At 36.5% G+C, this 17,897-nt stretch overlaps 1 protein-coding gene across 1 annotated transcript in view; it reads right to left on the bottom strand.

Annotated features, from left to right (window-relative positions):
• The window catches only part of dock1 (dedicator of cytokinesis 1), an 870,017-nt gene that overhangs the window by 80,635 nt on the left and 771,485 nt on the right, over positions 1 to 17,897 (bottom strand). The window contains exon 45 of the mRNA XM_051924023.1: positions 3,678 to 3,854. Within this exon, the coding sequence (XP_051779983.1) occupies positions 3,678 to 3,854 (177 nt within the window). The remainder of the gene's footprint in view (positions 1 to 3,677; positions 3,855 to 17,897) is intronic.

Here is a 17,897-nt window from a genome sequence, read left to right as displayed (position 1 = left end):
CTAAGGTAAATAGACACCACCATTTTTCCATTCCATTCCTCTTTCAGGCTCCACCAATGTTAACCACATTACATCTTGCCTGAAGAAGGGGCCTGAGTTGCCTCGAAAGCTTGCATATTGTAATCTTTCTAGTTAGCCAATAAAAGGTGTCATTTTGCTTGGCTTTTCTCTAGGCTCCACCAACTATCTCTGTCCTTTCCATTCTTCTTCTTTGGTATCCTTTCAATTGAGCCTTTGCTCTAGCTTACTTATTAACTGTTGTATACATACCTCAGGACACTAGTGACATCATGTTAATAGCCCTCACAGGATCATATGATATAGTGAGGATGCTGTTCCCCAGGTATGCCTCATTCATTTCATCTGCAACAATTTACTACCAAGAATATGCACATTTTAAGTTCTGCATTTGAAAACCGCACTTAAAAATTTTTACGATTTCTTTTTATCTAAGTATGTTAATTACAGTTACATTTCTATCTTGTTGCTTATTATTTAGGTATTTGCCAGTTTAGAGAGTTATGAGATATGAAAAGAAATGGCAGGACACTATCAGCACAGCAAGCCCTTGTAAATGTCCTGCCATTGATAGATGATGATGAGCTAGAGGAAGACTTAGAGGCACACAACGGTGAGACAAATGATTAACAACAGAAGGAGGCACGCAGAGAGATACTTCTGATGCCATTAGGGAATTGTAAAGAGAAGGAGGTGGAAGGTAAAGAACAACAGGGAACTGCAGAAGCTGCACAGAGTGAAACAGCACAAGCCATATCACCTGAAACGGCTTCTTATAGAAGGAAAAGTGGACAAAAAACACCAAAGTTGCCAAATATGCTCATTATTACTGGACTGCAAAGCAGCTGACTATTGCAGTATATACATAGAGTCATGTTGCATTGATCATAAAGATGTAAATGTTTTTTATTCTGCCGAGTAACAGACTTTGATTGTGTAATTACTGCATATGAAATATTAAAATTGGAAAGTAATTAAGTATTAAAATTAGTTTAAAAATAAGTGTTCAGGAAAGAGGTTTCAATAAATGATTAGACAGTTATTGTTAATTGTGGTTCATAAGACCCTAGGTATGTAATAACGTTTGTTGAAAGTTCCATGTTCACAAGGATTAACTGCAAACTCAAAAAGCACATACAGTGATTACAAAAAGTATTCCCTCACTTGGAAGTTTTCACATTTAACTGTTATACAATTACATTGGATTTCATTTGGCTTTTTTGACACTGATCAACAGAAAAACACTCTTTAATGTTTTGATAAAAACAGATCTCTGAAAAGTGGTCTAAATGTATAACACATATAAACACAAAATAATTGACTGCATAAGTGCTCGCCTCAATTAATATGATACATCTAAATCATCACTGGCGTAGACATTTGGTTTTAGAGGTCACATACATAGTTCAATGGTGATCACCTGTCTTTAGCCAAGGTGTTTCAATTGATCATAGTATAAATGCACTTTATTTTGAAGGTCCAATGCGTGGTGCGTCAGTATCATGACCTACCTAACTCACACAATGAAGACAACAAAACACACCAAGCAAGTCTGTGCAAAGGTGACTGAAAGCACAAGTCAGGGGATGAATACTAGAAAAGTCACTAAATATACCTTTGAGTCCAGTTAAATCAATCATTAAGAAATGGAAAATGTATACCACAGCTGTAAATGTAGAGCAGGCCTTCCACAAAAACTGAGTAATTGTGCAAGAAAAAGACAGGTGAAAGACGCCGATAGATAGATAGATAGATAGATAGATAGATAGATAGATAGATAGATAGATAGATAGATAGATAGATAGATAGATAGATAGATAGATAGATAGATAGATAGATAGATAGATAGATAGATAGATAGATAGATAGATAGATACTTTATTAATCCCAATGGGAAATTCACAATAAGAGGGCTCTGATACCTTTTAGGGACTTTTAGCTACAGTAGATGCCCAGAGGCTTCACTAGTCATTGCGTAATCACAGTGTGACAAAGGGGGGGTTGGGGGTAACCACACCCACATATAACATCTCAGCTACAGTTTGCCAGAAGGCAAATGTGAGACTCTGATATCAGGTTAATGTAGGTTCTGTGGTCTGAGGAGACCAAAATTGATCTTTTTGGACATCAGACTAAATGCCATATTTATCATCTGTAAGAAACTTGTGCTTTGGGAGATTGGTTTTTCAGCAAGACATCTACCCCATGCACGAAACCAAAGCTACACAGAAATAGCTTAAAAACTTTGTGGCTGGACTTGATAAAGGCTGTCCACTCTTGATCCCTATGCAATCTGGCAGTTTCACAAAGAAGGTAAAGACCTGTGCACACAGACTCAAGGCTGTCATGGCTGCCAAAGATGCATCTTCTAAATACTAACCTGAATTGGGTTTTATTTACAAAACATATTGCATATTGCAAAACATATAGCTGTGTGTGTTCTCTTAATATTAGACCATTAAATGGCTTTAATAAGATTTGAAGAAATTATAATCTAAAAGTCAATAAAAAAATGATCAGTGATATGTAATAATTTACCACATTAATACAATACTGATAGGACAGAAAATGAAAAGTTACAATAATGAAAAAAAAGTTTTTTTATTACTGATGTGGAAAGTACTAAGCAGATGTCTAAATTGACAAGTAAAAGCCTGGTTAGTGGACAATGTCATGAATGGCACTGATAATGAATGCCTTGAAAGAGAATGATGTGCATAATGTAAGAGAGATGAAAATGGGAAATGGAACTAATCTCTAACAGGCATCTATCACAGTAGGGCAGTGAAGTGCATTAGCATGTTAGATCAGCTGGAGAATGGAGAGGCCACAATGCTCTTTGGTTTTGTGTAAATAATGTAAGTCTCTTGTCTCCAAAGAGCAAATATAGCATATACCATAATTAACTTTACAATAGATAATTATAATTTCACCTGGTCCACAATATCTGTTCAGATCTATTTTCAAATGTCATACTGAATTAATGAATGTATACACAGTCAAATTTGGCAAAGCTCTCTCAATGAATAAGTTAAAACAAAGTTACAGTTATTATTAGATATATGTAACATATCAAATTTCTGGTCTGTTTACATAGATTTTTTAAGCACACTGTATTTTTAATTTGAGTTTATTGGCTTAGGGGCAATACAACTTTAAGCTAAATTAATGAAAACACAGACATGACAGAATATAGAAGAGCAATGCAACTGTCTAACTACTGTTTTACTGCTGCAAATGACTATTTTGATGTTTAACTTCAGTGACAAATTGTTAAAGGGGTAACCATTAATCACAAAAACATAACACAAGTGGAAAGAATGCTTTACCATGTAAATAAACATAAAGACATAGCTGCTAATTGGAAAACCATCCCTGTAGTACTCTGGTTGGAGATCAGATCAGTCCCTTGCATACTTCAACTAGAAAACCTCCTTTTGAAGAGCAGTGCATCAGTCTAATGCCAATATCAATTCCCAGGTAACAACTAATTTCAACCCATCAGTAAATTTTAAACACTGCACAAAAGAGTTTATTTATTTTTCCTCAAAGAAGCATTCAGTAAAGTTACAAGTACCAGGTATGGATTTCCAAATACATAATTATTTGAAAGTGTTCATTTCTAACTCCTGCTAGTATGAAAGAAGAAACACCAGTACCTTCTCATAATTGGTAAATCCACCCATCACTGCAGGATCCACTATTCCATTCAGCAACATAGAAAGAGGATTTATGGGCAAGTTAGGGTCATTCAAATGCTGCTGGACCATAGTGTTGATCTTATCATTGGTTAACTGCATTGTTTCTATAGCATTCTCCAATGGGCTGATTTCAATCTGTATAAGAGTAAAAGTAAAAAAAAAAAAATGAATGAAAGCTTTACCAAGACCATTAGTCTACCTTTCTAAATTTTTATTTTTTTTTATTTTTTTTTTTAGAAATATTAAGCATATATTCACATTAGTGGAAGTAATCAATTGTTTTATTCTTAACCATAAAAATATTATGACTCAAGAAGAAAAAAATACATATCTACATTATAATTACCTAGTACATCTCTGAGATGAGAGGACTTTTGTGACTCTGAACGTACTCTTAACCAATTTAACTTTATTAACACAAAGAAAGAAAGAAAGACATTAATTCAAGGTACATATTTTGGGAAATACGGCCATTTATATGACATATTTTCAATCTTAGTTTGAATACTGTTTATTTTGTACAATACACTGGCCTCCACATATTAAATAATATTAAATATTAATTATTCAATTTATGTGAACATGAAGCTATTGGTGCTATTTCCACTGCTTTTAATTAATGAGGAAGAGTATGTTGAGAAAAAAGTCGTATCTTCACTGAATTAAATTTAATTAACTACAGACATTCCAAATTTAAAAAAATAGGAATAAGCTTTAAAATCAAGTTTTGCATTGATAAATACACCAGAGTCACCAGTGGCATGTGTACTTATAGGTATTGGCATATGGACAAATTGTTTTCATATATACATTTTAAGTACTAAAACTGGATATACTAAGCAATTCAGTTAATGTATGTAGTCCTCCTTTAAACAAGATAGCATACACTTAAATTGAAAAGTGAGTTAAGGTTGTGCATTCTTTTCGTTCAAAATTATACAAATTGTTTTAAAAAAGCTATTATATATTAAAATAAACAGTTTTAAAAGAATGGCTATATAAGGTCTAAGGGTCTGGCTATTTTCTGAACTAAAGAAATGTTATTCTGTAAATAATTTTCTGGGCATATTTGAATAGTTCAAGTGTATCATATTAGTAGCCACACATTCTTGGAGGCATTGCTTAAGCTCCTTAACTCTAGAATTACTGGAGTCTACGAAAAAACTCATAGATCCGGCCCACCTTAAAACCGTTCTCGCCTCTCTTTTGTCTTCTAAATGTGCCGATTAAGACGAGCAGCAAAAAGCCGGCTATTCCATCCCCCACCATTGCAAAAACATTCACTAAGTTTTCCCAGTTCATGCCTTGTTTGATTATCTGGGAGTGACTGAACTGGAGTTTTAGAGTGGAAATAATAGATCGTTATTTGGAACACACACATTTCATGTGTGCTCCGTTTCTACAGTAATCTGTGTAAACACATTGTTAAAACAGAAACTTTTTCAGTTCTATTTTAGTAATAAATGTTACAAAATGTAGGCATAAACTATAGAATGTGTGAAGCCTGAAGGCCAAACATCAAATAAACACTTTCACAAAAGGTTCAAGGATGTAACAACACCTACGCGGAGATTTGCTGACTCAGAGCACGGTGCCGCGCCGTAGAGACCGAGTTTGATTCTCCGCTGGGGAGGAAGTGTTTTTTTTTTTTCTTTGTAGCCTCAAACGGATTTATAAATTGGTATGCACTGTAAATCGTTAAGTTTAAAATGTCGATCGCGGTTATTTCTGTTGATTAATTCACGCTTTTTTACTTAGAGTCAGAACAGGAGCTTATTCAGCTTCTGATCTGACTCTAAGTAACAGCACCAGTATAAATCACACCCAATCTGATGCTGTTCGCTTTCAAATAATATTGCATTACTTTGACAATGTTTTCTGATTGGTACTATTCGCGTCATAAAATGATTTCTTCAAAACGTCACATATATTTGTTTTGAGATAATGAATAGAGCTGCAAATTACAGGTGCTTGTTCAGTGTAATAGGAACCATAGCACAGAGAGGTGTGTACACTGCAACAAGTACACATGTCGTAAATGTAGGAAGGGTGCTCCTTGGGTGAGCTATAGAGCGTCTTTATGTGAAAACAGCAGTGTCAGATGGGGAGTGTCTGATGATTGCATATAGCACTGGAGTTACTGCTCTTTACTATGCTTTCCTCTGCATGTCCTGGAGTACAAAAGAAACAGCATACAGCAACATGTGGGGACTGGCAAGATTGGGGGAAAAAAAACACGTGGTCGTATGTATCGTGATACACTGCAGAGCTATAGCGCATCTTTATGTGAAAACAGCAGTGTCAGATGGGGTAGGGAAGGATCCTGAACGCGACTGAGAGAATGAAAAGTGAATGAAAAAAAAACAAAAACAAAGCTAACCTTTACAAATATCATAAATTACACCGGCTGTTACAGACTGAAATCAAATGTATCTTTTTATTCTAAAATAGTAAAAATAGGAGCAGTTCACTTCTCAAAAGGGAGTTGTGCAGGATCGAACTTGTGACCTCTTGATTCCCAGTCAGCAACTGATACTGTTGCACCACGGGGCCGCCGTAGTAAATGAGTGTCAATGTCGCACACTAAGGCAGCTTTTTTTTTTTCCTGCAGTTATATTTTTGAATAAAAGCGCACTTGTTCTGTTATATTTGTACCTTTCGTGAAAGTGTTCCTTTGATATTTGGACTTCAGGCTTCATACACTATATAGTTTATGCCTACATTTTGTCATTTACTACTAGAATATGAAAAACATTTCTGTTTTAAAAATGTGTTTACATAGATTACTGTAGAAACGGAACACACATGAACTGCGTGTGTTCCAAATAACGATCTATCATTTCCACTCTAAAACTCCACTTTATTCCCAGATAATCAATCAAGGCATGAGCTGGGAGAAGTTCGTGCACGTTCTAAGTCGGTGGGGGGATAGAATAGTCGGCTGTTTGCAGCTTTTCTTTATCTGCACATTTAGAAGACAAAAGACGATGGCGGAGAGATACGAACGGATTTAAGAAGTGATTTAAGGTGGGACGGATCTACGAGTTGTTTCGTAGGATCTGGTAATTCTAGTGTTAAGCTCTTAAAAAGACTATATATAATTAATGCTTATATTACTCTGCATTAAAATATTTGCTATGTTTAATATGCCAGTCTGAATAGCACAGAACAACCAAGATGATGACCAAAATGTGCATAGTCCAAGTTGTTAAAGATCTGAGTCAAAAATAAATGGCACATATTTAGATTCAATGACATCTGAGGTGTAGCCCTGGAGCCAAATATTGTTCATTTAAAATCTTCATGCTCATCTTCTGATGTGACCACATGCATTAGAGGAGTCTGAAATTTTCTATGATTTTCTTACTTTAGCAAACAGGAACATATGAATGAGGAAGATACAGTTATATCTTCTCAGAAAAGCCACATAAAAACAACTGGTTAGGCTTTTGCTCATGAAGACATTTACAGTATGGATGGACACTGGCTGGTGAGATTTACTGGGCGTTTGTGAAAGTAGCCTTGGTTATCAATTCCACTTCTGCCCTTGAAACTAGATAGTTTGGTTTGATCACTTTTTTGCTCCCCCTTCCCTGTCAAAAACACTGCCCAACTGAGTGTCATCCATGTGTCACAGCCACTGTTGTAACTAACATCTGCTCTCACTCATGCCACTGTTACATGCTGAGATCTCTTTCTGCAATGATTTCCCACTTGTAGGATTTGGCGGGCAGCTCAATGAAATAACATTCTTTAGTGTTGGTGCCATTTTAAACTCACACAAGCCATCTGGCAAGAAATCAATGGATTTACTGCATGAGAAGCAGACACAGACCGACAGAGTTGGGGTTTAAAAAGTAAGACTGAGAGGTACTGGCAGATAATATCAATGCAGATCTGCTTTGAGGGATGCAGCCTTAACCTACATGAAGAAAGGATGTGAGTAATGATAAGCACTGTGGCTGAGTAACACCTGGAGTGTTGTAATCGTAGGGGAAGGACAAGAGCTCTGAAAATAGTATTCTTGTTAACCAGCTGGCTTTGACATAAGGACTATAAAATTCAAATCATAGCTGCCATTTACCTTTACAAACATTATGCAGAAAACTCAAATAAGGATAAAGAGACTTACTCAATGTGTTTAGGCAATTCTTTAAAAATACAAGCTGCACAATCAATAATCACATTATTCATAGTATTTTATATCTGAATACAACTGTCAATAGTATCATCTAAAGACCAATAGGAGGATTTTGATTATATGCAAGTTATATCCCATGGTGGAAACAAATAAAGCTTAAAATAATTGTACATAAATGTTTGAAATATGTTGAAAAAATGTCATCTGTGTACATTTAATTTTGTATACGTATTTACAGTATAAATGTTGATGACTAGAAAATTTTAAAAGGTTTACCATACTCCTATTGACTATGCACTGTTAGGGGTAAGAAGTCCTTTTTTGGAAAACATCATATACTATATACATATATAATGATTAAAGAGAAAAGATTATAAAAAAGTAATCGTTATGAGGCTGCAATTAAATGATGTATTAATCTTCTGCATATACTAAGCTTATTTATATCATTAAAAGAACAGAAAAATCAAACTTCATTATAAACCCATTTGGGAAATTCTGGCATTAAACACTATGTTTATATATTTGCAACAGCACTAATGTTGTGAGTAAATCTGTATCTAAAATATTCAACAAACATGAAACTAGCCATACAAAACCAAACTGATGAACTAAATGGGTCCTGAATTTACACTGAATTTACAGATATAAAAAACTACATGGTGTGAGTTATGTGCATCAACTACCTCTCTCCCTATATTATATTATATATATATATGGGACGGCACGGTGGCGCAGTGGGTAGCGCTGCTGCCTCGCAGTTGGGAGACCTGGGTTCGCTTCCCGGGTCCTCCCTGCGTGGAGTTTGCATGTTCTCCCCATGTCTGCGTGGGTTTCCTCCGGGCGCTCCGGTTTCCTCCCACAGTCCAAAGACATGCAGGTTAGGTGGATTGGCGATTCTAAATTGGCCCTAGTGTGTGCTTGGTGTGTGTGTGTGTGTTCTGCGGTGGGTTGGCACCCTGCCCGGGATTGGTTCCTGCCTTGTGCCCTGTGTTGGCTGGGATTGGCTCCAGCAGACACCCGTAACCCTGTGTTCAGATTCAGCGGGTTGGAAAATGGATGGATGGATACATACATACACACACATATATATATATATATATATATATATATATATATATGTATATAAATCTTGGCAGGAGAGACGAGACTTTCTCAGAGAGACACTTTCACGTCCAACTAGACGAGACTTCTGGGCAAAGAGATTTAACCACACCTGGAGCCGGAAATAAAAGAGTAAATGACAATGTAGAATGTCGTAAAGAATTCAAAAACGTTGGCGCGATACACACACAGAGCAGGTTAGAGATAATGGAAGTACTAAAATTCAAAAGTCTCAAAAAAAATGATAGTAAAGATCGAATTAGTGCAAACAAACGGAAATTATTACTTGGTGAAATAATGGAACAGAAGAAAGAGATTGAATATATTTTTCAGATTTAAATTTAAGTTGGAGCCTTGTAGATTGTCTAATTCATGTTGCCATCAGGGAAAAGTAGTGTTTCTTCCCAATGAAGAGGCGTATCCGTGAGAATTAAGAGATTTGGTGTTTGGTAAAAGTGAAATCCCATGAGAGAAAATTTCAAGCCCCACGAGACAAGACTTTATGCAAAGAGATTTGGAAAAGTCCCACCCACATCTAAAACATTTACAACCACGCACACGGTTCAATCATTTCTCATTTGTGTGAATGCTATTGTCAGACACAGTCCGTGTAGAGAGAAAGAAACAATATTCACTTAGGGGCAGTTATAAGTTGCATTGTCACTCTATAATTCCAAACACGGAATCAAAATTCAATGAGATATTGACGAAAAGGTAAAAGTGAAAAGAGATTGAATATATGGACATAGGTTATATGACAGAAGTATGTAGATATTGTTTGGCTTTAAACTTTAAGTTGGAGACTTGTAGATTGTCTACTTCATGTTGCCATCAGCGAAAAGTAGTGTTTCTTCCCAATGAAGAGGCCTATCCGAATTAAAATTTTGTTGTTTGGCGAAAGTGAAATCCACATACGCGAGTGGCAGAGACATGAAGTTGCTGGTGCATAGTGCAGGCAGGTGGGTTGGCGAGCAAGGCCCCCTAGTGTATATATATATATATATATATATATATATATATATATATATATATATATAATTATATATCTGTCTATTATAAAAAAAAATCCTGGGAGAGAATGACTAGGGGGACGAGACGTGATCTTCACGTGAAGATCATGGAAGACACTTAAAAGACCCACAAGACGAAAGAGATTGGCCACTGAGTGTCTCGTGGGGACCTTAAACATAAGACTTTGTGCCAAGAGATTGACCCAGGACTGTCTCGTGGGGACGTGGAGCATGAAATTCTTGCAAGACATGCCCTACTTACAACCAATATCAAATAAGACCACGGGTAATAAAACACTCAGTCGTGTAAAGGCTTTGAGCACACACAGATCCAGGGCTCTCAGCGCATATAAAGCATATAAGGACGACATGTTATAGTTGTTGTTTGGCGAAAGTGAAATCCACATACGCGAGTGGCAGAGACATGAAGTTGCTGGTGCATAGCGCAGGCAGGTGGGTTGGCGAGCAAAGCCCCCTAGTGTATGTATATATATATATATATATATATATATATATATATATATATATTATATATCTGTCTATTATAAAAAAAAATCCTGGGAGAGAATGACTAGGGGGACGAGACGTGATCTTCACGTGAAGATCATGGAAGACACTTAAAAGACCCGCGAGACGAAAGAGATTGGCCACTGAGCGTCTCGCGGGGACCTTAAACATGAGACTTTGTGCCAAGAGATTGACCCAGGACCGTCTCGTGGGGATGTAGAGCATGAAATTCTTGCAAGACACGCCCTACTTACAACCAATATCAAATAAGACCACGGGCAGTAAAACACTCAGTCGTGTAAAGGCTTTGAGCACACACAGATCCAGGGCTCTCAGCGCATATAAAGCATATAAGGACAATATGTTACAGATGAAACGTCGACGACTAAGCGAAGAAGAAAGAGCAGCGTAGAGAAAAGAGACTCAAAAGCGTTGGAGAGAAAAAAATGCAAAAAAGAAAAAGAATAATCTAGGTGCAAATTCAGAAAATAAAGAAAGTAATAATCAGTCCGGAACAAGTGGAATTGGGAAAAAAAGCACGTCCAATCGGGATCAGAATTAAAAGACAAAGTATAACTTCATAAAGACGTTCAAAAACATGCAAAGCAGGTCAGAGATTATGAAAGCAGTGGAATTCGAAAGGCTCAAAAAAAAAACGATGGCGCGATACACATGCAGAGAAAGGTAAAGAATATGAAAGCAGGAAAATTCGAAAGTATTGTAGCATCCCTTCCAGGATGAAGCCTCTTTTTTTTGGAGTGACTGTTAGGTTCGATTGAGGGAGGGCGGAGTACAGCACGGAAGACTGACAGCGGGGTATTGATTGATGCAGTAAGGGGGGACGCCTGGGACGGGAGGAAGGGTTGGAGAGGATGCCAGAAGGTTGTGTTTGGGGTTACGAAGTTGGCGTTCTTTTTCTTGATTGTTCAAGCAAAACTTCTGTGAGACTTTACTACGTCTGCCTGGTTTTTTTTTTTTTTTTTTTTTTTTACTTCTTCTCTTTTTGAGCCGGGCGCGGTGGTCGCTACAGTATCAAAAAAAGATAGTAAAGATCGCATTAGCACAAACAAAAGGAAATTATTACTCGAAAAAAGGGAAAATAATCATCACGGACCAGGTGTAATTGAAAAAATAGCAGGACAAAGCAAGGTTAGAAATAGAAGACAAAGACTAAAAAACAAAGTAAAACATCATAAAGAGGTTAAAAAAATAAGGGGGCCAAACTCATGCAGAGCAGGTTAGAGATAATGAAAACAGTGGAATTCAAAAGACTCAAAAAAAACGTAGGCACAAAACACATGCAGAGCAAGATACAGAATATGAAAGCAGAAAAAAAATGAAAGTGTCAAAACAAAGAAAGTAAACATCGCATTAGCGCAAACAAAGAGAAATTATTACTCGGAGAAATAACGAAAAGGCAAATAGAGATCAAATATATGGACACAGGTGATATGTCTGAAGTATGTAAATATTGTAAGGCTTGGAAGTTTAAGTCAGAGAATTTCAAAAACGGGGTTTACCTCACATGCATTTATTGGTTATTTTGCAAAAAAAATTATTAACTGCTGATGATGCTGATCATTTTGTCTGTGCTGAAATTCCAAACACAGAAACCTATCCTGAATTATGGTACAAAGTCTTTAAACACATGTCTCACGGACCTCATTTAAAAGATTCAGCATGTTGGGACTCTAAAGATTCCAAATATTGTTTTTAAAGAAACAATAGCAACAATTCAAAGAAAAAAAAATCTTAAAAGTGTGTATCTGGAAAACCAAACATGGGGGTAGGCGAGTGAAGCGAGCAGGGTATATATCTATACTAATAAAAGGCAAAGCCCTCACTGACTGACTGACTGACTGACTCATCACTAATTCTCCAACTTCCCGTGTAGGTGGAAGGCTGAAATTTGGCAGGCTCATTCCTTACAGCTTACTTACAAAAGTTAGGCAGGTTTCATTTCAAAATTCTACGCGTAATGGTCATAACTGGAACCTCTTTTTTGTCCATATACTGTAATGGAGGAGGCGGAGTCGCGTATTGCGTCATCACGCCTCCTACGTAATCACGTGAACTGAAAACAAGGAAGAGCCCCAAAGAGCGCTGAAGAAAACATTCATTACACAATTGAGAAGGCACAAGAGAGCGGCTCACGTGAACTGACTGAATGCAGCACGAGTGATCACTTTGATACTGCGGAAACAAAGCACGGTGTAAACTGTAAGTTTAAATTAACTTTATAGAAACACTCCCGCTGCTGTTTGCAATACCATATTCGCGACATACAAGTTTAATGAGAAGACACGAGGTATAAACGAGACTTTGGATCACTTTGTAACGGACTTAAAATTGCCGTAGCAAGAAACTTTTAAGTGCCGGGTCTTAGCTAACATTAAATAAAGCCGTGGACATCGCAACATCACACAAGAGAGCAGTTCACGTGAACTGACTGAATGCAGCTTCACAAAAAAAAAAAGATCCTTAACAAATTGTTATTGGTATATTTTCCCTCAATTTAAAAAGGTTTTCTTTTCTTCTTAATAAAAATTTAAAAGCAGTACTTCACCGCTGCGAAGTGCGGGGATTTGGCTATATATATATATATATATATATATATATATATATATATATATATATATATATATATATATATATATATATGTATGTAGATATATGTATGTGTATGTATATAAATGTATGTATGTATATATATATATATATATATATATATATATATATATATATATATATATATATATATATATATATATATACAGTCGACCCTTGATATACGACCGGCTTGACATGCGAACAACTTGATTTACGACCAAAATTTTTATTTTGATTTACGACCAACATCTTGCGTTACGACCTGAATGCGGTGACGTGTATCCGCTTGCGCGATTATAGACAAACAGAAACATTCCTATTAATGCGGCACTCATTCAATAAAATGTAAGGTTTGTAAACTCTCTTGGGACCTCCCCCAACTAGAAGACATGCCAAAGTCCAAACTCCGTTTGGAAGACTGTTTATCTGTTGCTGGGGCAACAGCCGGCTTAAAGCTGTGCTGAGTCTCTCAGCAAAAGCAAACAGAAAAGATATCGATGGGTGATATGCATGTGATATCCCTGCCCAGCAATGGACAAGCAAGCGTCCACAGTCGCGGCAATCGCGCTTCAGGACGCACTTCAGCATGTCGTTCCCATTGAGTGGGGAGTGGGGGTCTCAGAAGAGTTCAGAAACAGTTCCTTGTATCATCGCAAGGAAATGCTGAGAAAAATTCTCGTCAGAATAACTTGTAGGCAGGAGGAGATTAAAATTAACGCAAAAGAAGCAATTGAAATGATTGCAAATGCCTGAGCGCAAGTTAAAGAAAGCCTTTAAAAAGCCTTCAGTTTCATTATCATCCTCCTCCCTTCCTGCAGCCCAAAGATGTCAAATTAAATGGTGAGTACAGTATGAAATTGTTGTTTCTGGTAGGCTAGGCACTTTTTATTACTTTTTGGTTAGTACATTAGAAAAATTATTGGTGTTTTGGTAAATTATGCACATTATACAACCCTTTTTTATTATGAAAAGGTTAAGTAAGTGTTGCAGTGGGAGGTTCGGAACGCATTATGGGTATTTCCATTATTTCTTATGGGAAAAATAGTCTTGACTTACAACCAACTTGAGTTACAACCAGCCCTTGCGAACGAATTGAGTTCGTAAGTCAAGGGTCCACTGTATATATATATATATATATGTAGATATGTATATATATGTAGATAGGTAAATATGTATATGTATATATATGTGTCTGTATGTGTATATATATATATGTGTGTGTGTGTGTGTATGTATGTATGTGTGTATATATATGTATGTGTATGTATGTATGTATATTTGTGTGTGTATGTATGTGTGTATATGTATGTGTATATATATATGTTGATGTGTATATATATATATATATATATGTATATATATGTGGATGTTTATATGTATATATATATGTATATGTAGATATGTGTATATGTATATATATGTATATATGTATGTATATGTATATATGTTTACATAACCTCTTTAACACACTACTTCTCCGCTGCGAAGCGCGGGTATTTTGCTATATATGTATATGTAGATATGTATATATATGTATATGTATATATATGTTTACATAACCTCTTTAACACACTACTTCTCCGCTGCGAAGCACGGGTATTTTGCTAGTAGTATATAAATATATATAGTACACACACACATGCACAAGCATATATACTGTAGATATACATAGTTATACTGTGAGGGATGGCTGGGAGTCTGGCCTTTGAGGTGGAAGGACAGGGGGAAACAGCAGGCCCAGGCTCAGAATTCGCATGGGTGCCCACAAGGCATGCTGGGTATTGAAATCCCAAGGGACAGTCTTGTTGTGTCCTATGGGGGCTGCAGGATTTGGAAGTGCCAACTCCGTAAGGCTCCAACCTCAACTGGAAGTGCTTTGGAGCTACAGCATCATATCACTGGAAGCACTCCCGGGTATTGGATAAAAGGAGCTGCCTGCCTCACATCAGGGAGCCAGTGACGGGAGGAAGAAAGATGAAGCTTGCCTGGAGGATTGGAGGAGGCAGAAAGATCAAGACAGAGATAGAGAGAGAAAGAGACAACAGAGTTGCAGACTGTTTTATTATTGTGTGCTGCTTTGTGATTTTGTCTGTGGTGGGAAACTCTTTAGGGACATGTTTCTCAAGAAGAAATTGTCTTGTTTATGTGTCTGTTCTTTGTGTTGGGTGTTTGTACACACACACACACACATTATTATATAATAATAATAATTAAACGTGATACAATGGTAAACAAATACTGTTTTTTTTTTTACCTTCTCTTTGCTCGATCAGCTGCTGGGTTGCTGCTGCTGCTGTGCCGCGTAATCTGCAATTTGCACGGCGCTTCAAACATTTAAAAGTCTGTACAGCAGCTGTCCTACACTTTGTCTTTTATTTCCAGCCCCGGGCGTGGTTAAATCTTTTGGCACAAAGTCTCATCTCATGGGACCTGAGTTCTCGATATTTTTTAGTTTATAATTTAAAAACAGAATAAGAATCTGAAAATCTAACAACATCACATTTACAAAACAAAAGACGCTGATGGAGAGGTGCGAAGGGATTTAAGGTGGGCTGGGATTACGAGTTTTTTCGTAGGCTTCAGGGATTCTAGTGTTAAGTGCTCTGAATTTTTCTTACAGGACATTTCCCCAAAAACTGTGCTGGTTTGGTCCTGTCTTTTATGGTAAACTCCAGACATCTTGCATTCCCATCAACACAGCCAATATACTTGTACTGTAATTTAAATTGCTCTTTAGGACCTACTTATAGTTCTGTCATGGTGTCTAATTTTCAAGATGCATTAATGGGAATACAAGTAAATAGCTTTGCATATTAATACCAGAATTACACTGAAGAATCCAAAAGAATATATATCCAAAGAATTAAAAAAAAAAATTACATTTATCAACCCAACTGAGCACTATGGTCTTCAAACCAAGCCTCCCCACGCAAGCAAGCACCAAACACCCCACTATTCCATCCTGAACTGATGGTTCATTAGGAGTGCATATGCTGCCTTGCCACTCTTGAGTACAGTCCACTGTTAGAGCTCTTGCTATATACTTATTCAATCAATATACATTTAATCCCATTCTCAATACACTCTTGGTTTTTCATTTCATCTACTGGTCTGTTCATTTTTCTTTATATCTCTCTTTCATGCTTGGACACTGAGTTTCGACAAACATCATTTTTCTAAATAACATCTGGGACTTGAGATGTAGCTTCAACATCAGTACTATTGAGGTAATATTGCACATCTGAGCATTTTAAAAACTTTTTGAATGTTCATTTTGTTCTTTGCTTATCGACTGATTGTTTGACCAATGAAGACTGTCACGATCATGCGCATGGGAGACAGCTTACAGGCTTGAGTAAGTGTGATTACCTGCCGAACCAGGGGGTGGCACTGTGCTCTAATCCTTTCCGTCTTTCTCCCTCTGCAGACCAGCCAACTGACGGCTCTACCATCAATGACATCACTTCTGGTTTCTGTTCTCCTGAGCCTGCCCCTTCATGTCTACCTTCCATATAAACCAACAGTTGACTTCCATTCCTCAATTCTGTTCTGAATTCGTGTCTGTGAAGATGTGCTGAATTTCTTTGCCAAATCTTCAAGTAAATGGGGTTACCAAGGTGGTATCCCCAAACCTTTTTCTATGTTTTGTCTCTTATTTACAAGGCTAAATAAACAGGTGTTTTTGTATGAAAAACATAAAAATGACACTAACAAAAACACTGAATCTTAAGAATGTACAATATATTTACAGGTGCAGCAATCCAAAATGAGCCAAGAATACTGTGTTAGTTTGTTTTATGCTGCCTGCAGCAGACTGCAGAAGATTGTATTTTTTCAGAAATTTCTAGTAATGTGACTGTATTGATGTGAAAAACCACCAGACAGGGCAGTGAAAGCTTGAAATGGTGTGTTGAGCAATTGAACTGCTACAAGAAAAGACTTGCATTCATATCTCAATCAAGGCGCAGCAACAATCCTTTTTTATATAACAGCATTGAAGCTCTACACCGTTTAGACTTTCATAGATTTTAATCTGCTATTATTCTGATGTTTTTCAGACATATATCCACACAGAAAAAATGAATGAGCATTTCTATATTAGAAAAGGTATGTAAGGGCACATTGTAAGATAAAACCATAAAATTTGTAACTGTAGATGGTAGCCATACCATAGCTAAATATGCAATGAACATCGACAGTATGAAATAAATATCATTAGTCTGCACCAAAATCCTTTGATGCAAAAAAATGGTGTACTTGATAGATTTTGTTGTGCTGAATCCATTTTTGAAATTAGAATTTCTTTACCACATACTGGATTAAGTCAAAGTTATGTTTGATTTTGTGCCATAAGTATTTTTTTATGCTCAGAATATTATTTGAACTGTATTTTGAGATGAAAAATATCAGTGTTCCTTGTTCTTAGTTGAGGTGGAAACAACCCAAAATCAGACATTTACTACACGTTTTTTGCTCTCAATCAGAATTTGTTTCACTTCTTATTCCTTCAAAATAGCAAGTAATTTATATTTAGGCAGTTACAAAGATTTCTTTTTATTGTCCTGGAGAGAGTAAGTTCTTTAAATGTTTTTTACAGAGATATGAAAGGTTGGGTTACTTCCAAAAATTCTTGGGAACAAAGGTGGAAAACTGTGAAGAACTAATTGAGAAGCTTTTCTCTTCCTACATAGCGACTGGGTGCAACATGACATTAAAGGTTAATTTCTTACACTTTTTGGAATGGTTTCTGATAAACTTGGGGTAAGGGTCTACTAGGACATCACTAAAATGGACAGTCAAAACTGT

Source organism: Erpetoichthys calabaricus, chromosome 2 (assembly GCF_900747795.2).
Source record: "Erpetoichthys calabaricus chromosome 2, fErpCal1.3, whole genome shotgun sequence".
NCBI classification, from domain to species: Eukaryota; Metazoa; Chordata; class Cladistia; order Polypteriformes; family Polypteridae; genus Erpetoichthys; species Erpetoichthys calabaricus.
Note: the sequence above shows the minus strand (reverse complement) of the source record. Positions and strands in the feature narration are given on the sequence as shown.